Below are 21615 nucleotides of genomic sequence, written 5' to 3' on the forward strand. Positions count from 1 at the left end.
GTTTTGGTTTTGTTTGTTTGTTTTTGTCTTTTAACATCTCATTCGTTTCAATGGTAGCACTGTAATAATTACCAGCATCTTGAGTAACTGAAATAGTTGATGCTGAGGAGTGGGAGTGTTAAATCTCATTGTAGTCATAGTCTGTGCCAAACTCACAAACTCTGAATGGGGATGACCCCATTTCCTCCTCTCCCCCCCCCCCAGTTAAAAAATGGGGGTGGGGGATAGGACTTCCCGGAAGTTCGAGTAATTTCCCAAGGACCAGCCAATTGTTAAAAGTCAGCTTTTCATAGGTACAGTGCTGTGGATGACTGGGAAGTCGGGTTAACACTTAGCCAGTTAGCCCTGGGGCCTCAACAGCAGATAGGGAAATGACACTGGAGCCCTTACCACAGAGATCTAGCCATGGCCTGTGGGGACAGGGCGCTGCTTGCTCAGTGGAGTGAGGCCATCTGGAAGGAAAAGGAATCTTAAATGTGTTGTTAGAAGGTCAGAAAGAAACTGTGGGTGCCCTAGGAAGAGACTGCTTGGCAGTCAAGACTGTTGTGTTTTTCAGAAGGCAGTGGTACTGAGCTGGGGGGAGGGGTAGAGGGCTGGTGGGGGGGGGTGATGGAGGGGAAGCATGGAGGTGAGATGACTGACCCCCAGGCTTTGTAGAGGCTTTGCCAGCTAGACCTGCTGCCAACTGGGCCCTAAATGATTAGTGCTCATTCCTAGTTTCATAGCCTCTAGCATAGGGACCTAAGACCATTGATCTAAACGAGGGCCATATGGTATTTAAAACAATGGTTTTTCTCTTACTCTTGTCCAGTAGAGCCCAGAAGCCTTTGCAGTCCTTTGTATTTGATGAAAAAGCCCTGAGAGGGGGAAATTAATCTACCCGACAGGCAAATCAGCCCTGTGGGTGCCAGGAATAACAAAATCCTGGTGTCCATCAAGAAATCACCATTTAACCCCATTCTCCAGCGTCCTTCCTCTTTACAAGATGAAGAGGCAGGGACTGTAAAGCCGAGAGAGGCCTCGTGCTATCTGCAGCCTCTTCTGCCTCATTCTATCATTATTGTGTTACAGCTCCCAGTAAAGAGCATCCCTGTGGGTGAGGTAAGTTTGGGTGTGTGAGAGATGGTTCTTCATGCATTTCTTGAGTTCTAATGGTAGTGAGGGAGCAGCCTCAGGCTGGCACTCCCCTCCTGGGCGAGCGCTGCCCTGGAGCAGCTTGGGCCCCATCTGTGCCCTGGCAGTCGCTGCTTCTCCATTTGGAATCCAGGGAGCTCAGAGCCTCGTCATGTTGCAGCTCCCGGCTCTTGGAGGGGTGCCAGGCTTGCTGATGCCATTACCGGATTAGGTTGCTTTTTAAAAAATTCATTTCGTGAACCTCATCAAGCTCATTTAACACAGGCTTTGGTCGTCAGTCCCTATATTGTCCCTTCTCCAGACTTTTTTAGAAAGAATGGTAAACGCCGTGGCCCTTGGTGTGGGCATGTCATAACTCCAAGTCCATCTGGGGGCCAGGCGCGGTGAGAGTGGATTGGTGGTCAGGCTTTACCTGGAGAAACCCCACCCCCACCCCCATCCCCCCCCATCCCCATCCCCCACTCCCAATAAAAGGCCCTGCCCACCAAATAACAGTTCTAGTCCCTCTTAGAAAGAGGATGCTAGAGGACTGCTTGCTGCAGCAGGGGAGAGGATCTCTAGATAGGCAAAGATCTAGACCAGGAGTTCCAGCCTCCTCCCGAACAGGCCAGGCGTGGTTTGTGAATTCGATACCCAGAAAGATCTCAAAAGAAGTTGGGACAGGCAGTGAAAAACAGTAAACATAAGACGTTTGAAAATACATATGCTTTGAAGAAAACAGTCTACAAGCTCAAGTTATCTTATTCAATTTTCCTTGAAATCAGGTTTAGTCGCCAGGCAGGCTCCGTCCACTCACCCTCGGGTGATTACTGAGTGTTTAGGGGAAAAAGCCAAAGACACCAAACCAGTTTAGTCTTGTACCCTGTGAAGTCTGGAGAGATGTTATCCTCCCAGGCCAGATCCACACATTCTTCCCTTCTCCCGCTTGGACATCCAGGAGGGTATGCTAACTGCTTCAGGGCCACTGAGAAGCCAAGACATTGTTGAAATTCCTAGTGTGTCCTAAGTCCCTCAGCCTTGGGGAGGAAGCCACTGCACTCTCCGTGTTGGCTGCTGGGGATAAGAAGTCCTGTCAGGGCCAGCTCACAGAGAGAGATAGAGCTGTCCCTTAATCCAAACCAGTTTGCCAGCGCCGCAGAAATAGGAAGCTAGTGCGATCCTAACCACAGCTCAGTAGTCCTGTTTATTTCTTTACTCTGTGCCCGAGGGCACTTCCCTGCCCTCTTCTCTCACAGATTTCGACCACTTGCATGTTGCAGCAATAATCCCAGCCACTTGGATCCCAAGGATGGTGTAGACCCGGCCAGTGCCCCCTTCTGCGTCTGAATTTCTTACATAAATACAGCATACTGGGAGAGCAAGCTTCTCCGCGGCCACAGCTGAGCCCTGGGCACTAGTAGTAGGTCTGTCCCAGTTAGCTGGGCTGCAGACTGACTCCCCCTCTTGCCTGAATGGAGCATTCCAAATTGGTTGTGAATGGAGGGCGGGGCCCACTGGCAGACTTTTTCAATGAATAACCAGACCCCATTGTGCAGGCTGTGGAAAAACAACCAACTCTAACAACGCTGTGACTGTTAGAAATCTGCGTGTGATTGGCAGCCTGGAGAGCCTCCAGAATTAGTTTCCTTTGGCTTCCTAACTGCTCCCTGCTCTCCAAGCCTGAGCCTAATGGGGTATGAGTTTCCTTCTAAGGGCTGTCTTTTAACTCTCTCCCTGCCGGGCTGATGATGACCTGGGCTGCGGAGGACTGGTTACAGTGGATCCTCTGTTTGCTTTGCCTGCCGCTTTCTGGTGTGGCTGTCTAAAGGCAGTGGTAGTAGAGTCAAGGGTGGGCTAGCATCTCCAGGAAGACTTGATTTGAGGATTTTATCTTTTTTTTTTTTTAAGATTTATTAAACTGGGCGGTGGTGGCGCACGCCTGTAATCCCAGCACTCTGGGAGGCAGAGGCAGGCGGATTTCTGAGTTCGAGGCCAGCCTGGTCTAACAGTGAGTTCCAGCACAGCCAGGGCTATACAGAGAAACCCTGTCTTGAAAAAAAAAAAAGGATTTATTATATATAAGTATACTGTGGCTGTCTTGGAAGAGCAGTCAGTGCTCTTAACCGCTGAGCCATCTCTCCAGCCCTTTTGGATTTTATCTTTTTATTTCCTCTGGTGCTGTTACTTTAGTTGTGTAGTCAGTGTCTTCTCCCCCCCCCCTCCCCTCCACTCCACCCCAAAATGGCTGCCAGCTCTTCCAAACTCAATTCTTTATTCCAAGTGTGGAGGGGGAGGTGTTGGCAAGCCATAAGCTGGTATATCTTGCTAAGTCTTTCCCAGGAGCCAATAAAAATGTACTTCTTTCTACCCCTTGGTCCCTCTCATTCTTCTCTACGCTCAGAAAGTATCACTTTAAAATTTTGTTTCCCACACTTCAGCACTTGAGTGCAAGCTCCCCTCACTGTGGCGCACCCCCCCCCTCCCCAAACACCAAGGAGAGGAATGGCCTCCCAGATGAATACCCAGGAAGTACCAGGAAGAACTCAAATGTGGAACAACTCCAAAGCCAGAGGAACCTCCTCGGGTAGGGAGTACTCAGGGCTCTAAGAGGAGTGCCGAGCTCAATACTGTGCACCCTTAAATATGCTCCAGCAGCCTGGCTAACAGCCAGCTCCCAGGGCACCCCAAAGAGCAAGCTTAGCGCTGTGGAGCACACAGTTAAAGGGCACAACCTAACTGGTAAGGATCAGTATGCTTTCCTTGGGGTTTTCAATGCTCGGCTAAGCATGTGCCTTTTTGTCCTCCAAATCAAAATAAAGTTCTGTTTTGTTATACGTTTCTTTACTCCAGGTACTTCCCTGAGAGCCGGCCCTTCAGGCTGTCTCCTCCTAGGAGAATAGATCTGGGCAGATTGTTATTGCTAGACTGACAGAGTCCAAACCTTTCAGAAGGTGTCTGACTCCCTGCAGGCTGTGGACATCAGCAGCAATTCAGCTACAGGCTTGGAAATACATCCTGATGTTCTGAAGAGCAATTCCCAGGGACGGACACACACACACACACACACACACACATTATATATAGCATGTAGTATATATAAATACATATATACTTTATGTAATATGTGTGTGTGTGTGTGTGTGTGTGTGTGTAGCATATATAGCAAAGAGAGGATGGGTGTCTCTGGTACTAAGTCCCCTGTACTGAAGACCAGATTCTGGAGTCAGCCCAACTTTCCTAATCTTAATCTTAATGGAAGGCAGTTGGAGTGGCAGTAATGACCCTGTGTCACCTGGATATCCTGACATTTTCCCATTGTCCTCACACCCTCTGTCATCCCTTTCCTCCTTCACCAGCCATAGAATTTTAATTTTAGTTTTTTAGAGATGTTGAGAAAACAGTGCGAGGGGTGTGTGGGGGGTAACTTGTCCTTTATTTCTATGAATATTACTCTCAGTCCCTGCTTCTCATTTTCCATTCCTGTTCGGTACCGGAATTGCCTTTAGTCTTAGTGCCTTCCACAGCAGAGAAATACTGTAGTGTTTCTTGATTTGTTCTGCAGCCGCAGACCGCAGACCGTACTCTGCATGGTCAGTGATACCTGGTCAGGCAGGCACTTGGCACTCGAGTCTCTGTTCCATTCTCTCCTGGCTCCTCCTTCCAGTGCAGCCTCCTCGCTCGCAGAGGAGGTAACTAGGCACTACCCAAATCTGTGTTCCGTGATGGCCTTAGGAAAAAATGATTGAAGTCTACTTCTTATTTTCTGTTTCCTCTCTTGGATGCGTGCGGTGAGGTGTCCTTGTTGGTTTAGGTTGAGCAGCTGATGTCTGTGCCTCTCAGGAACTCCGCACGTCCTGGGGAAGCAGGTCGAGCCTAGGTGCCTAGCTGGCCCTGCTTGTGGGAGAAAGTGCCAGTTGACGCAAAGGAATGGTTCTGGGGAGAGACCACTTTCCTAAAGGTGAATTTAAATACAAAGTTGAAGACTTAAGAGTTAGCACGGGCCTTAGTTAATGCATACTTTTAGCATTCTTTTTTTTTTTTTTTTTTTTTTTGGTTTATTGAGAGAGTCTCTCCACAGCCTACTTTTAATTTTCTAACACTTCATTTTATGTCAGTTTAGATGAGAACTATATAAATTGAGAGAAAATTATTGAGATGGTTAAAGCATAGGTTTCAATCTACAGGTTCAGTTTGAGCCCCCGACTCTACGCCTTGACCCTGCTGGGGTGTGGGTGACCCAGGCTGGCTGTGGTCAGGGCAGCACAGGACCTGGGGAACAGGCTGCTCCGTAGGCCTCTTTTTGTGTTGTATCTCATACAGGTAGAGGGTTGTGTGTGAAGGTTTTGGCCATAGTTGCTGAGGGAATGTAATAAAGTAGTCTGAAGGCCTCTCGGGTCCTCCCTGGATGGTGAAACTCAAGTCACATTGGTGGTCTTCAAACAAACGCTCTAAAAGGGCTCCGGGCTGTGCTCTCCTCCATTAAAGTACTTTGGGGTTTTTTAATGGCCTGTATGTTCTAGTAGGTAATACTTAGCTGCACAAAGTATTTCCTAAAGATGTGTGTGTGTGTGTGTGCGTGGTTGTGAGCTCCCTGACTTGGGTACACAGTTAGGTTCTCTTGGAAAAACAGCAAGTTCTCTTTACCACTGAGTCTTCTCTCCCCTTACAGAGTAAGAGCCCGGTGTCTACCTCACACGTGATCCCTACTTCAATCCAAGTCTCTGTTCTGCTCCTTTTCCTCCCTTCAAGTGTGACTTTCAGATTTGAGGTCCCTGGGTTCCCACTTTTAGACCGCTAGAGCACTAGTTCTGCATCGTTGGCGTAAACACATCCTTTGAAGAAAAGGAACCTCACAGGTCCATGCTGTCCAGAGAGTGACACTGAACTGTGCTGACAGAGAACAGAATGCAAAACTAGCTCATCGGGGTCCAGCTGTCACTGCCGTGGGCAACTGTAGCCCTTGTCATTCAGTTCCTTCCTTATTTGATAACAAGTTTTCTGTTTGGAGTTATAAATGATGCAATTTGATACCAAGAGCCAGAGGCAGCCCAATATGGTCTCTGAGTCAAGAGGTGCTTGATTTGGTGCCTGTGCCCAAGGTGGGCTCCTCTCATTATCGAGACCAGCTGTGAGGAAAAGAGAGGAAACATTAATTAATACGATGGACTTTCTAGCCAGTGTCCCAGATCCATAGCAACCTTTAGTCGATGGCTGCAGACAAGACTGGCCAGGGTTTCCACCGCGCCTGCTGCATCTACTGAACCAGAGTCTCACACATGCTAAGTCCTGTATCCCTGAGCTAGAGCTTAGCCCCTAATCCAAGACTTTCCCCCCATCAAATGGAGTCTCCAGGCTGATCTGGAACTAGTAAGCTCACGGGATCCTCCGTGTCAGCCTCCTTTGTAGTGGGACCACAGGTACATGCCACCAACCCTTCCCTTCGAAGGCTTTCTTTGAACGAAGGTCTAAGATAGGCCAGCCTGTGCTTCCCTATATACATGGCCCATTAACTCCAATTCTTCCCTGAGCCCTCCTCACCCCTTGGAGGGATCGTCTCATGCAGGAGATGAGGTAGATAGCTTTGAGGACCATTGTTGCTGTTCCTAACCACGCTTTTCCTCTTCATGAGTTCTTTAGAACATGGAAGTCACTGCCCTTGGCCATATTTCTTGCTCTCTCTCTCGAGAGGAAGAAAGGGGTTGGAGAAAGCCTTGAGCCACCACATTTTTCCTGGTCAGCCTGCATAGTGCTGTCCCCTCTAATGGGCTGCACATCATACAGTTCTTGACTTCGTGGGCAGCAGCATTTCATTGCTGTCTTCTGAGTTTCTTTAGTTATAGTAAGTCAAGTGCTCCAGCCAGCTGCTGCCAAGGCTGGAGATGGGGGATAGGAGGGAGATTTCCGGCTAGATATTAAATTGTTGAGCTGAGCCTACCAGAAACACACCTCTAAGCTGCCCCTCCCCCATTTATATGTAGTCATGAGCTAAAATTAAAGTTCCTGGTGGGTACCAATACCCATCTAATGCATCTTGTCAAGCTAGTGTCCCTGCTCAGAAAGAAAAGGACGTTGCTTTGTGACTGTAAAGCCCCTATTTTTATCTCTTCCTGCTTTGATCATAGCCAGAAAGTTGTTCTAGAAGTCAGATGCCAGCTCTAACTCACAACACCCGGACTTCCATGTGTTTCTGCATCTTCAAACTGGACATCTCTGTTGAGTGTCTGCTCCTCATGTAATTACCCGTATTTTCAGGAGGCAGTAAGAACACAAAATAGTGACTGGAGAAATGGCTCGGTGCTTAAGAGCACTGACTGCTCTTCCGAAGGTCCTGAGTTCAAATCCCAGCAACCACATGGTGGCTCACAACCATCCGTAACAAGATTTGATGTCCTCTCCTGTAGTGTCTGGAGACAGCTACAGTACACTTACATATAATAAATAAGTAAATTAACACAAAATAGTACAACATGATGTTCATCAAAACCAAAGTTAGAAAAGCTGTCCCCTACCCACGCAGATGCTACAGCCGCTTGTCACTGATGCTTAACTCCACACCCATCCAGCGTGTCCCCAGAGAAAGCATGTCCTGTGAGCCTAACACATCATGCATGCCCCAGCTTAGAACCAGTGTGTTCTATTGCCTAAATCGAAGGTTGTCAGAGATAAGCAGACCATGAGAGGAAGGTTTATGCAGCACAATGTCTTGCTCTTAACCTATCTATGGTATTGGTTGACTGTTAAGCCAGGTGAAGGAAGATCTATCAGCTGTTAATAGATAGAGAGCCCCTATCTTGGAAGAGAGCCCCTACCCCAGGCAGCTTTGAGGGACTGTCTCAGACTGTTCTGCTGACTCAGTGGGGCTGGCTCTGTTCTATCAGCTCAGGTTTTTCTTCTTCAGACTTCTTCAGGAGACATCATTTTCAGAATGGTAAAGCAGTCTTGCACTGTCTGGATACTGGGTGTGTTTTCTATCGTCCGAGTAACTTCTCTCCCCTGCCCCCATATCTCCCCAGAATCTTTCAAGGTGCCTGGCAATCTTAGGTAATGCACCCAGATTCCTGGGCTTTCATCCCCGAAATGCTGCCCCCAAAGGTCCTGGCTCTTCATTTCCAAAATTTTGGACTATCCCCATACGCTCTTTCAGACAGACTGTGTTCTCACCCAGTTCCTCCTGTAGCAGGATCTGGCTCAGGAAATACGCTTTGGGTATTTCCCTCTGGCTGGCCTTCTCAGTCAGGCCTAGGTGGATCCAGTTCCTATACTGTGTAGCCTAGGCTCTCTGTGGCCTTCCCATGCTTTTACATTCAAAGCCTTTCTTTAGTTGATTTTTATTACCCGGTTTCTAGGTCTAAATCCTGACATTTTTTGGTCTTCCTGTTTTGTTTTCTTCCAAGAAAAGGTTTCTCTGTGTAATCCTGACTGTTTAGGAACTTGTTCTGCAGACCAGGCTGGCCTCAAACTCAGAGATCTGCCTGCTTCTTGCCCCAACCCCATCCCCAGTGCTGGGATAAAGACATGTACCATCAACCACCCTGTGTTAGTCAGAGTTTCTATTCCTGCACAAACATCATGACCAAGAAGCAAGTTGGGGAGGAAAGGGTTTATTGAACTTACACTTCCACATTGCAGTTCACCTCTAAAGGAAGTCAGGACTGGAACTCAAGCAGGTCAGGAAGCAGGAGCTGATGCAGAGGCCATGGAGGGATGTTTCTTACTGGCTTGCTTCCCCTGGCTTGCTCAGCCTGCTCTCTTATAGAACCCAAGAGCACCAGCCCAAAGGTGGAACCACCACAAGGGGCCACCTCCTTGATCACTAATTGAGAAAATGTCCCACAGCTGGATCTCATGGGGGCACTTCCCCAACTGAAGCTCCTTTCTCTGTGATAACTCCAGCCTGTGTCAAGTTGACACACAAAAACAGCCAGTACACACCCCTCACACTAATTCCTGAAGCTGCTTAGTGTTGCCTCTGCAGCAGAGAAATCTGACTCACAAAGTCAATCAAATGTCCCAGGGACTGGCTTTATTAGTTCTTGATTTGGCTATTTATTTTCAGAGGGTCCATATCACAGGGTCTTCTGCAGTTGTTCATTGATGAATTCCGCTTTCTTGTGATTTATCCTATATCATTAGATCCTGAACCATAGCAAGAGGTGACAGTGAGTTCTGTGGTCCTTGCTGAAATGAGACACCGAGCAAATAGCCCATTAGTAATGCCTCGGCCTCTTGAGTCAAGCTCCCTCTCCTCACTCTTCTCCTGGTCCTGGCCCTGTTCAGCCTTATGAGCAGAAGGGACCAAGCCAGCTATTTGGAAAGAGTTGAGGAGAACTTACAGGAAGAGATTCTGAGTTCTTGGAGTTTTTTAATTACCACAGGCTGGCGGTGGCTGTTTTGTGCTCTCTTGGACTGTGGGCCTGAAATCTACTGAGCTGTCCAGCCGGTCTGGTGGTGGCGGAAGTCTGTCGTGTATATATATCTTCACAAGGAGAGGAGATGCTTGTGAATGCTCGTGCTGCTCAGTTGGACATATGCTTTAGTTCCTGCTCTGTGTGAGTCCATATGTGTGTGAAATCACTGATGGGTTTATTTCGGTCATTCTATACTTTGCACCAGGGCAGCAGAGAGCAGTGGTGACGGTGACAGTGGCAGTTTTCATCTTGTCCTCTCTAGGATATCTTCCTTACTTTTTTTTCTAAGTGGGTCGGAGCCAACAAAATAATTGAGAACCACAGTCTTAAGCCTTAAACGACGATCGACATTTCTTCTTGTATGATTTTAGATTCCTAAGGTTGCCCTATGCTTCTGATTTGGCAACACATCAAAGTTGGTTTTCTTCGTGTGTAAATGCATGGGCTTCAAGGCTTTTGGTTTCCTCCCCGTGTGGACGTAGTTGTGGATATGTGTTGTGTGTGCAGGTGTGGATGTGCACACAGACATCGATGGGAAACGGACTTCGGCACGGGCTCTCTTCCTCAATCGCTTGGCTCCTTAGTTATTTATTTATTTTTCTGGAGACAGGCTCTGTCTCTGAAGAAGCTGGGCCTCACCGGTTGGCTAGAGCCGGGATTGCAGGTGCGCGCTGCCACACCTGGCTTTTCCCCCATGGGCGCTGGGGATCTCAACTCAGGCCCTCTCGGTGGCACAGCAAGCATTTTTACCTCATGAGCAGCTCCCTGTCGCCAGGTTTGAAGTTCTTAACTCTTGGCCTGTTAGTCAACCACAGATAAAAGATTGGCTCTATCCCTTTTCTTTGGGAGGGAAAGAAGATTCTTATTTTCTTGGTTTATTTTTAAAAGCAGATCACTCCGTTTTTAGATTTGCTTCATTGCGTGCACTCCTCTCTGCCTCTTTTCCTCTCTCCTTTCTCTCTCTCTAACATACACAGAAACACACACACACACACTGAATTGTTTAGAAGCAGTTTGTAAAAGCTGAATACTTGAGTAATTTCCAAAAATTAGGGAAATTCTTCCCTATAATTTAAGGAAAGTAGCGTCCTATTCCAAACTCTCCAGTTGTCCCCAAGGACTTTTTAAGATTTGTTTGTTTGTTTGTTAATATGAGTACACTGTAGCTGTCTTCAGACACCCCAGAATAGGGCATCAGATCCCATTACAGATGGTTGTGAGCTACCATGTGGTTGCTGGGAATTGAACTCAGGACCTCTGGAAGAGCAGACAATGCTCTTAACCTCTGAGCCATCTCTCCAGCCCCCCCCCCCCCAAGGACTTTTTTATAGTTAATAAAGACACTGCTTCTGATTTAGGATTCAAAGATTTAGCACCACCCATCCATTGCATCTAAGTGTCCCTCCTATGGCTATTTAACTAGTAACAGTCTCCCTGATTTTTTTTTTTTTGAGGTAGGGTCTCGTGTGTCTCCACACACCCATACTTTCCCTATAACACCACATTTTTAGAATACATGGTCTTCTTACGTGTCCTAGGCTGGTCTTAAGTTCATGACCCTCTTGACCTCCACCTCCTAGGACTGTAGGAGCATGCCACAGCAGAGTGATTTAAGTTGCTTTAGAGTTGCTGACCCACTCACGGCTATATTTAAAAACAGTGTATAGAACTGAAAACAGCCAGTGGAAATGCTCATCTCAGGTTTGGAAGTCTCCTATTCTGTTGAACCTTGCACTTCTCTTGCACTGCCGTTACCGTGGTGACCTTAGAGGACTAGCAGTTAGGTGGTGGTAATCCCACACACAGCGCTTGTGCATGCTTGAGGAGAGAGAGGGCTTTAGGGAAACTCATGGCAGATCTCAGCACAAGGCTGAGGGCATTGCCCAGCTTGCTGTGGGAGGAGCATGAGGACCTGAGGTCAAATCTCCAGTGCCCACGGAAAAAGCCAGGTGTGACCACGCCTGCCTGTAACCCCAGTGTTGAGGAGACAGAGGATGCCTGGGCTGGTTGGCTGCTAGTCTAGCTCCAGGCTGAAAGGAATAAGGGGAAGAATAACAGAGCAGGGCCCCCGGTGTCCATCTCTAGCTTCCCTGTTGGTGATTCTATACACAGAAAAGGGGGGGGGGAGGGAGAGAGGGAGGAAGGGAGAGGGAGATCACACATATGTAAGAAATCAACATAATCAATTCTTAGAAGCTTAGCATAGCTCGTCCAGTAATTGACTTCACTGTATTAAGTTTGAGGGTTTGTGCTTATAGAGGTTAGCTGTATTAGATGCGGAGAAGGACTCCTCTATGCATCCTCCAGTTCTGCTCCTGGGCCTTTGTGCTCCCAAACTGTCATTGATAATGCCCCTGGCTTTTATTTTTTCAGACAGTTGCCAGATAAAATGGGCATCAGTTACTCTGCCCATCTGAAACCCCCTTTGACTGGGTTTGGGACTCTAGGTGCCTCCCTTTCCAAACATTCTCTTCCAGTAACACAACCTGTCTCCTTGGCTTACCTTCCAGGGCAAGGTGTGGGCCACTGTCTGCCATCCTGTGGTGCCGCTGCAGCCAGTGCAGCGTGTGCAGAGGTGATGGCAGTGTGTGGTAGGATAGCCATCACACGGATAGCCATTGCACACTGCAACGGTTGTTTTGGATGGCCGCCTAAAACCCGCACAAGGTCAAACCAGGCAGATGTTCTGACTTGGATAAGGCTCATGAGGTCTCACTCACTACTAAAGGAGGATCATTGGCAATGATGGCTGCAGGGGAGGGGAGAGATTTCCCTCAGACGTGCAGCTGCTGGTAGGGTACAGACCCTCACACAGGAAGCACTAACAGGATTCCGTGGGTCATTAGAAAGCAAAACATGAAGATGTGAGAGGCACATGGGGGGGTGGGGTCTGGGATAGTGGAGGGTGGCAGGGGAGGTAAAGGTAGGGTGTGCTCAGGATGCACTGTAAGTATAAAGTTGTCAGAGTGCGTGCACAAGTGCAGTGCCTGCGAAAGTTTCTAATCGGCTCATTCCTAAAATGGAGAAATATTTCTGACCTTTCCGGTAATAATAGCTGAGAAACAAGCCTCCTAACTGCTTGCTAATTAGCTATGTGACTTGTGTCTCCTTTCTGACAGTAAGCTCCATAGGTTAGCTTTGTCTTCTAAAACCCTTTGGATGTAGATCGGTACACTGTCTACCTTTATGCCAGGGTTGTTTTGTTGAGCATCTTTGTGAGATTCATCTCTGTGAATAAATGTAATTGTTATTTATGTATAGAGATTCATTCTAATCTCTATACAGAGCTAAGGTTTTGCCTAGGGTTACATTGAATGCATAGATAAATTTGAGAATTGATGTCTTTATAATATTAAGCTTTTCAGTCCGTGATACATCCATTCATTTATTCTTTAATTTTTGCTACTGGTTTAGAGAAATCTTTCATTAGATTGATTTAAGTAATTAATATTTCTGTTGCTATTGAAATTTTCATTGCATCTTAATTGTCTGTGGGGGGCACATGCACTATAACATGCATGTGACAATTTTGGGAGTCAGGTCTCTCCTACCATGTGGCTTTCGGGGATCAAATTGAGAGTTTCAGGCTAGTCGGCTGGCAGTTTTGCCCAGTGAGCTTTTTCATTGGCCCTAAATATATCTTATTTAATTTTCATTAATTTTATTCTGTTTTATGTATGTTTTATTTGTGTATGCATACCACATGGGTGCTTGGTGCCCTCGAAGGGTAGAAGAGGGTATTAGATCCACTGAAACTGGAGTTAGAGTGTTGTGAACCACATGTGGGTGCTGGGGATCAAACCCAGGTCCTTTGCAAGAGGAAGGAGCAGGTGCTGTTAACAGCAGAGCTGTCTCTCTCCAGCCCCTCTGTATGTTTCCTTACTTCATATTGCTTTGGATGCTGGATGTAAAAACATTTCTTTTTGTACATTGAGCTTGTAACAAATGCCCCTGCCCTGTGAGCCCATCGCCCTTTGTTCTTTGTCTGTTTATATTGTCTGTGAACTCACCCACTTCTCCAGGAAGAACCGCTGTTTGCCTCTTCCCCATCCCTCTGTGGGTGTGGCTTTGCTTTCCCTTCCTCCCTAGTGGAAGACTAGCTGGTTTGTTAATCCTGTGTCCCTTGCAAGGAACTTGCAAGTCTAATTGGATAAAAAGCTATGAGCTTAAGTTGGTTGATAGGTAAACATGGTTTTTAAATTTAAAATGGGGTCCTGGTGGTCCTGAGAACGCTGAGCTGTAATGTATGCCCAGGTGTGGGCTTAACTAAATGTCGCCATCTCATTTTTATCTGTGTTTGGGCATAGACCTTTATTAGAGCTCTTAGTGGGGACTCAGTGTTCTCGCCTCAGAGGTGTCTCTAAGAGAGGGTTGTGGAGATACACATCTTCCAGGGTGTTGGCAGGTATCGAAATGAGCAGAAGGCTTTGGCCAACTGCACTGTGGGAGGGAGCAAGCGACCTTGTAGGAGGAACACTAGAACAGAAGGCCTGGATTGCAGAGAACGAAGACCGTGGGAGTGAGCAGGCTTAGCTGCCAGGGGGCTCGAAGGAGGATCCGGGACGGGTTGTGTGGGGGTGGCAGGGGAAGGTGTCTGTCCTGAGTGGGTTAGGTGTCAGGTGTGCCCCACCTGGAAACTACACAGTAAACGCGACGCTGCAGCCTTGGGATTTGGCAAATACTTTTCCCCCCTATTTTCTGATTTGGCTTTCTTTTCCATCTCTGTTTCCATCTGCCTCTCCGGAAATAGGATCTTGCTTTTCAGCCCGTGGTGACCTTGGACCCTATCCTCCTAACCTTCAGAGGGCTAGGACTACACTCACGGCCCACCGTGCTCACCGTGCCCACCGCCACGGCTAACTTTATCTCTAGCTTTCTTCACCAACAACTATCTCTGTCTCTCTGTCTGTCTGTCTGTCTGTCTGTCTCTGTTTTCATACAGCCCAGGCTGGTCTCAGACTTGCTGTGTGACTGAGGATGGCCTTGTACTCCTGATCTTCTTGCTTCCACTCACAAGTGCTGGGATTACCCATGTGAGCCACTATGCCAACTCCATCCCTTTTTCTAAATAGTCTGTTTTTTTCTCTGATTACCTCTGAGACTATAATAGGATGCTTAATGGCCCAGCGGTTAAGAGCACTGACTGCTCTTCCAAAGGAAGGTCCTGAGTTCAAATCCCAGCAACCGCATGGTGGCTCACAACCATCCGTAATGAGATCTGACCCCCTCTTCTGGAGTGTCTGAAGACAGCTACAGTGTACTTACATATAATAAATCAGTCAATCTAAAAAAAAAAACGAGAGAGCTGCTTGGTTAGAAGTCCTGGAAACTTACTAGCTGAGAGACTGTAGCAAGCTCCACGCGCTCTGTTTTCCTATCTAAATGGAAAGAGTGCAAATAACAAATTCCACTGGAAAGACTGAACGAAATGAAGTGAACTCAGCATCTGCCACAGAGGAGGGCTAAGAGCCTGCCCGCTTGTCTCTTTCTTGATCGGTCTCCTTTATTCTTTTCCAGAATTATTGCTTCCTGTCTATTTTCCTTTCTTCAAAAGTTCTTTGGGGGATGGGGGATGACTCAGCACTTACTCAGCAAGCATAAGGACCCAAATTCAAACCTCCGGCACCCAAGTGTGTGTGTAGGGGCGGGGTGGGAGTTGCTGACTGGGAGCCTGGCTCCAAGCTCAACGAGAGATTCCGACTCAAAGAACTTCAGAGAAATAAGGCAGAGTGATTGAGCGGGACGCCTAATGTCCTTTCCCCTGCTCTCCACACGTGCACACATACTCACGTGCACACATAACACATGCGTGAGCGTGAGTGCACACACAAGTCCTGTCAGCCAGGTGTAATGTGATATTTTTAGTTTTGGGGCTGAAAAAAAAAATATGTCCTCTATTTCTTTCTAATGGGCAAAGTAGGTGATTGGAATGTCTCCGTTTCTGACCGTGTGGTAGGAGGCTGAGGAGTGACGTGGGACCCTTGCCTCCCTTTCAAAGCCACTCTAAGACCCGGAGCCATGCATGCCCTCAACTACTTTGGGTCTCAGGGTTCTATGTGTAGAGGACTGGACAAAGCGGGCCTAGGCCCCAACATCCAACCTCTCAACTTTTCTACAAGAAAACACGAGGAAAATCAGATCTAAGCAGCACATGTGTACGAGAAGGCGTGATCTCCCTGTAGGCTCGTCTCGTTAGCGCTGAGAGAATACGGTCTCAGGAGTTCTACGGGAAGGCAGGAATGAGGTATTGGTGACACTCATAATCATTGGGAGTTGTCGTTGAGGTGACTGACTTCCGTCCTTAAAGTTTTCTTTTTTCTTTTTTGGTTTTTTGGATTTGGTTTTTTTCTGTGACAGGGTTTCTCTGTAGTCCTGGCTGTCCTGGAACTCACTCTGTAGACTAGGCTGGCCTCGAACTCAGAAATCCTCCTGCCTCTGCCTCCCAAGTGCTGGGATTACAAGCGTAGGTAGCTGCTTATCAGCTCAAATAGGCAACCGTTTGAACATTTGAGACTTCTGGGGTTCCTTCACAGCCATAGATGTCTGTCATGGTTTACATAGTCCACTATGCGGCACGTACCCCATCCGGGACGTTCTGTGTGTTTCCTCACAGCACAGCATGCTTCATTTTACATATGATGAAACACAAAAGCAAGGTGCATTCCTTGGCTTTGGAACTCCCAAAGTTGCAGGGCTGGTCTCTGACTGACACCCTGCAGAGCTGTGGGGAATGGGGCCTCCTCCCCCTACTCTTAGGCCTCACTGCTCTCCTGTCAGCATAGATCTGGGTTCTCTCCAGATCACTGATTGGGGGATGGGCATTTATAGCTAAACTACCTAGAATTAAAGAGTAAATGTGGACCGCACCTTCAGTGTTAAAAGCTGGTTTGTAATAAAATCAATTTATACTTTTTTGTGATGGTATGGTATGGTTTTTGATTGGGGGAGGGGTTGTTTTTAAGGGGTTTTGCCATGTAGCCCAATCTGGGCACAAACTTCTGATCCTCCAACCTGAACCTTCTGAGTCCTGGGATTGTAGGAGTGTGGCACCACTGTGCCTGGCTATTCATCAAAGTTCTTGAAATTTGTAGAGAGTGTAATTCCATTACAAGACAACTAGGTGTAGAAGACACTGAGGTAGAGACAGCAAGCGGTGTAGATTAGTTTGTCTTGTCAGGAAAGCCGATAATTTTAATAGTAAGATTGTAAAGATGAAGACATTCCTTAAACCTGAAATGAGAAAATTGAATACCATCCTTATCATTTACTTTCCAAATTTTGGTAAAGCAATGATTATAAATGACAATTTTTAGACAAAGAAAAGTTAGGCTTTAAAGGCTACACATAATTTTTGTTTGGATACTGTTCTGATTTGGTGGAAACTTTTGACAGTGGGAAAGTGATAAAAGGAGAGGCTGTTACCAAGGGGCCATCCTGGTCTGCCAGAATTTCTCACTAACAAAATACAAATGCAGAAGCTTAGCAACTTTGTGTGTCTGAGTATCTGAAAACATTTGATAACAATTGACTCCCGGCTGCCGTGATGTCACCATCAAAAACTCATGACAGAGACTCTAATATTAGACTTCTAAATTTAATCTGCTAGTTCTCAACTTATTTCATGGATTCAGGAAAACACAGTTGGTATTATGTAAGAAAGGAATTATGAAAACCAGTCTTCTCCAGTCTGTTGGCAAGACAGCCTTTTCTTATATATATATGTGGGGGGTTGAGGTAGACTGCACACACGTGTGGGGTGTGTACAAATGGTGGGGGCTTGGGGTACATACACCGGGTGTGAATACATGTGTGTGCCTGTGCATGTATAATGGCATTTGTGTGGAGGAGATCAGGGAGCGGGGTGGAGGCTTATTCTGCCTCCTTGGGACAGTGTGTTAGGGTTTGTTCTACGTTGGGGAAAGGAGCCTCTTTGAAGCAGTTTAGTATCTAGGTAAGGGCAGACTTAGCTTTCTGTACTCGGGAGTGTGGAAGCACTGTGAATCCTTCATTTTTTTGAGAAGTCTTGTTTTTCTGCCCTCTCAGAATAATCCTTTGCAGAATCTGTAGTGGGCTTCTAAACACAGCCCCAGCCACATGGACTTAACCTCATGAATTCAGGAGAAGCCATTAGTTAGCATTGTCTTAGTCCATTTTCTGCTGCTGTAGCAGAATAACCCAGACTGGGTAATTTATTAAGAACATAAACATATGTGTGTGGCTATAAGTGTATACATGTGTCGTTTGTAAAGTTTATTTTGGTTCTGGACACTGAGAAGCATCTGGTGACGTCTTTATGCAAAGCCAAAGGAAAGAGAAGTGAGTGGGCAGAGACAGGACTCTGAAGCACACTGTAGAAGTGAGGGGCAGGCTGGAGAGATGGGTTGGCAGCTAAAAGCACTGGCTGCTCTTCCAGAGGTCCCAGAGTTCAATTCCCACCACCCACGTGGCAGCTTCAGATGTCTGTAACTCCAGTTTTATGAGCTCTGACACCCTCACACAGACAATTGGTCCAAACACCAATGCACATGAAATTAAAAAAAAACCGTGGAGATGATGCTTCACCCTGTTCATACCCAAACACCCCGCTTCAGCACCATTACATTGGGAAACATTGCAGAGTGAGCCTCAGAAGGACAAACCGTCACTGGGTGCCCCGGACTGAAGGACTGCTTATTGGAGGCTGCTGGGAAAGGCTGGGAGCAGAAACTGGGGACACAAAGTCCTCCACTAAGTTATTTTTGCCCTTTACTTTCAAGTGTTTTGTAATTCCCCTAAACCTGAGTGGTTCTTACTCAGAACTACTATTTAGTGATAGTTGAAAAAAAAAAAGACTTTGAAGCCAGGCAGTGGTGGCTCACGCCTTTAATCCCAGCACTTGGGAGGCAGAGGCAGACGGATCTCTGAGTTCGAGGTCAGCCTGGTCTACAGAGTGAGTTCCAGGACAGCCAGGGCTACACAAAGAAACCCTGTCTTGAAAAACAGAAATACAAAAAAGAAAAAAAGAAAAAAGGCTTTGAAAATCATACTTAACTTGGATTTAAGCTGCTTTTGTAGTAAGAGCCGTGTTACAGCCAGGGGGTGCATTGCCCGAGGAAGGCAGAGGCAGGTGGATCTCTGAGTTGGAGGCTAGCCTGGTTATAGAGTGAGTTCTAGAACAGCCAGGGCTACTAGGAGAAACCTTGTCTTTCGAGGGGGTGGAGGCAAAAAAGAAAAGTGTGGCCACAGCCAGTAGAAGCCTGGAGAAGCTGACATGGCTGCCACCACAGCTTGGGCTGTTTTCTCCTTTTGGAGACGGGTTCTGGGTGTCCACATTTCTTAGGGCTCTATTGTTGCCTTTTATTTTTATCAACACCTTTGGGATTTTTAAAGACTTTGGAAACTGACAAACAAGACCCCTGACTAAAGAAAAGGGAAGATCCTCATTTAAAATGTCAGGGGTGATTTCTGATGAGTTTTTTTTTACTACGTATCCCAGGCTAGCCACAAGCTCACCCTAAGTGCTGAAGTTGCAAGGGCGCATCTAAGGGCGCATCCACGCCCTGCTAAGGGACTTTAATTGTTTTTTGACAAAAAGTTGCTTATTTAGATGGGGCGGTTTTCTTGACCTTGAGCTGTAAGAGCAAATCAGCTCTGGAATTTTGTGGCTAGGAGAGTGTTAGTAAATAAATGCTGTCTCCCCCCCCCCCTTCTGATTTCAGTGGTGCTTCATGCTCCACCTCCCACCAAGATCAAACGGGAGCTGCACAGCCCCTCCTCAGAGCTGTCCTCCTGTAGCCATGAGCAGACTCTTGGTGCTAAGTATGGAGAAAAGTGCCTCTACAACTATTGGTAAGTGTTGGGCTGGGCACCTAGGGTGGGGTGGGGTGGGTGGGATGGAGAGTTGTGCAGAAAGGCTCTGGAAACAGCATCAGAATGCAGAGCATGGCTACCCTGTGGTGTAAGCTTCTAGGTGTAGCCCATTACGTGCTATGCATGAAAGGCAAAACTTCCATTAGAAAGCTGTGACTCCACGGGGAGCCATAGACTGGCCCAGGAAGGCCCGCGCCTGGAATGCTGGGCCATTTGTTCTGTGGCTTTGGGGCAGGTGATATACACCGTCTTCCTGTCTATCATATATGTTAATGTGAACTTTAAGCAGCAAGGAAATAATCTTAAAATCAGAATAAACAAAAAGGCCCCCACGCCTGTGCCCTTTACTTAAGAATATCCAGGCCCCAGGAATGAGGCTTTCATTTTAATCATTCTTTGCACTTCAAGGTACACACAGATCTGCCTGGAACCAGCGAAGGCTTGTTTAATTTAAGCCCTGTTACCTTCCACAAAGATTTTTGACCAATTGCTGGGACCCTGGAATATTTTGGAGAGGGGACCAGAGAAGGAGGGTCCATAAATTCCCAGCCTCACCCATCCACCCCTGCACACACACAGAGAAAGATCTTTTAGAAGGAGGGGAAAAGGAAACCGGAAGCAGAAGCTAAAATTATCTTGGAGAAAAATCACATGAAGTGTTAAACAAGTCCTTTGACGCCCCGCGTTTGTCACATTTCAGAGGTACAAATATTCCCCTGGGCTATAGCGATTTCACCGTGTTAATGATGTCATTTCCTGGCAACAATGGGCTGCAAACTGGTTTTCTGCTGGGCCTGGTTACTATGCAAATGCTTCACTGGAGTTTAATGGATCCTTCTGTCTTTCTTTTTACAGTGCCTATGATAGGAAGCCTCCCTCTGGGTTCAAGCCATTGACCCCGCCTGCCGCTCCTTTGTCACCCACCCATCAGAATTCCCTATTTCCCCCACCTCAGGCAACTCTGCCCACCTCAGCTCTCGCCCCTGGAGCCGGCCCAGTTCAAGGGGTGGGTCCTGCCCCAACCCCTCACTCGCTTCCAGAACCTGGATCACAGCAACAAACATTTGCGGTCCCCCGGCCACCACATCAGCCCCTGCAAATGCCAAAGATGATGCCTGAGAGCCAGTATCCATCAGAACAGAGGTGGGTACCACTCTGAACTAAAGTTAACTTCCTCTCTCACATCCTTTTTTCTCACCGGGAGAGAGAAGCAGTTAGTCATGTTGGCCAGGTACCTAGAAATTTCTCGCTCCACTGACGAATCAGTGAAAAAAGACTGTGGATGCACTGTGGGTCTGGGCTGGTTATATAGCAGCACCCTGCTCCGGAGGCTCCCCCGAATGGTTTCTGGGATTGTAGCCTCCTTAGGAAGCCAGGGTGGAGGGGTGGCTTGCCCAGATGCACAATCAACCCCCCAGTTTCTGGGCTTCTCATAAGATGTACTGCCCGGAAAACTGAACTTTATGCTACTCCTAATCGGGGTATTATTCTGTTTGCATCCAGGGAAGATTCTGAGTTAACGGAAGCCAGTATTATTCACATTTTAGCCTATTTCCACACTAGAGTGAGCTAAGGATGTTAGTGGTAACATCTGCTTTTGAGGTAGAGACTTCCTGATTTCCTTGTAGGTCAGTGTATATTTCTAACAGCTGAAACATCATGGTTATCTGGAGTCCTCCTTCATCAAAAATAAAGGTCCATTGGGATCTGGTTTTCAGTTTTCTACATTCACTGTGATAGTCAGCGGGTACGGTCTTACTCATTGCAGTCAGGTGGTCTTCATCTGTGTGGATAGTGAGATAGGGATGAGTTGACTAACCAGTTGTGTTAGTAAGGATGGCAGGATGTATGTGGGATAGCACTCTGTATGTGGGAGGGGGGCACGGAGAAGGGAAAGGGCAGATGGATTCTACCCAGTGTCTGCCCAGAGGTTATTTTGCTTGGTCATGGTCCTGTCCCCACTTTAGCCTGCATGATATGGTCTTTCCCACAGTCAAGCCAAGAGCCACAGAGAAGCAGTTGTGCTATATAGGGCCCCAGAGGTGATCCCCGATTTGGGAGGTACCTGAGATTTGTGATACAGCAGATACTGGTTCCTGAGTTTTTCTCTTGCCACAGAGGGAGCATCCAAAAAAAGCAGCTGCCACCAGGCTTTGGAAGTATCAGATATATTCATAACTTTGTTCTTTTTCAAGAGAATTGATATTTTTATGAAAAAAAAAACAAACAAGATTTTGGGGTCAAA

At 47.1% G+C, this 21615-nt stretch overlaps 1 protein-coding gene across 2 annotated transcripts in view; it reads left to right on the forward strand.

Annotated features, from left to right (window-relative positions):
* Positions 1 to 21615, forward strand: part of Etv5 (ETS variant transcription factor 5) — a 58351-nt gene that overhangs the window by 7371 nt on the left and 29365 nt on the right. For both annotated transcript variants that reach the window (XM_052158597.1, XM_052158598.1), the window contains exons 6-7: positions 19220 to 19349; positions 20226 to 20513. In XM_052158597.1, coding sequence (XP_052014557.1) covers positions 19220 to 19349; positions 20226 to 20513 — 418 coding nt within the window. The remainder of the gene's footprint in view (positions 1 to 19219; positions 19350 to 20225; positions 20514 to 21615) is intronic.

The sequence above is a fragment of the Apodemus sylvaticus genome, chromosome 15 (assembly GCF_947179515.1).
Source record: "Apodemus sylvaticus chromosome 15, mApoSyl1.1, whole genome shotgun sequence".
Taxonomy (NCBI): Eukaryota; Metazoa; Chordata; class Mammalia; order Rodentia; family Muridae; genus Apodemus; species Apodemus sylvaticus.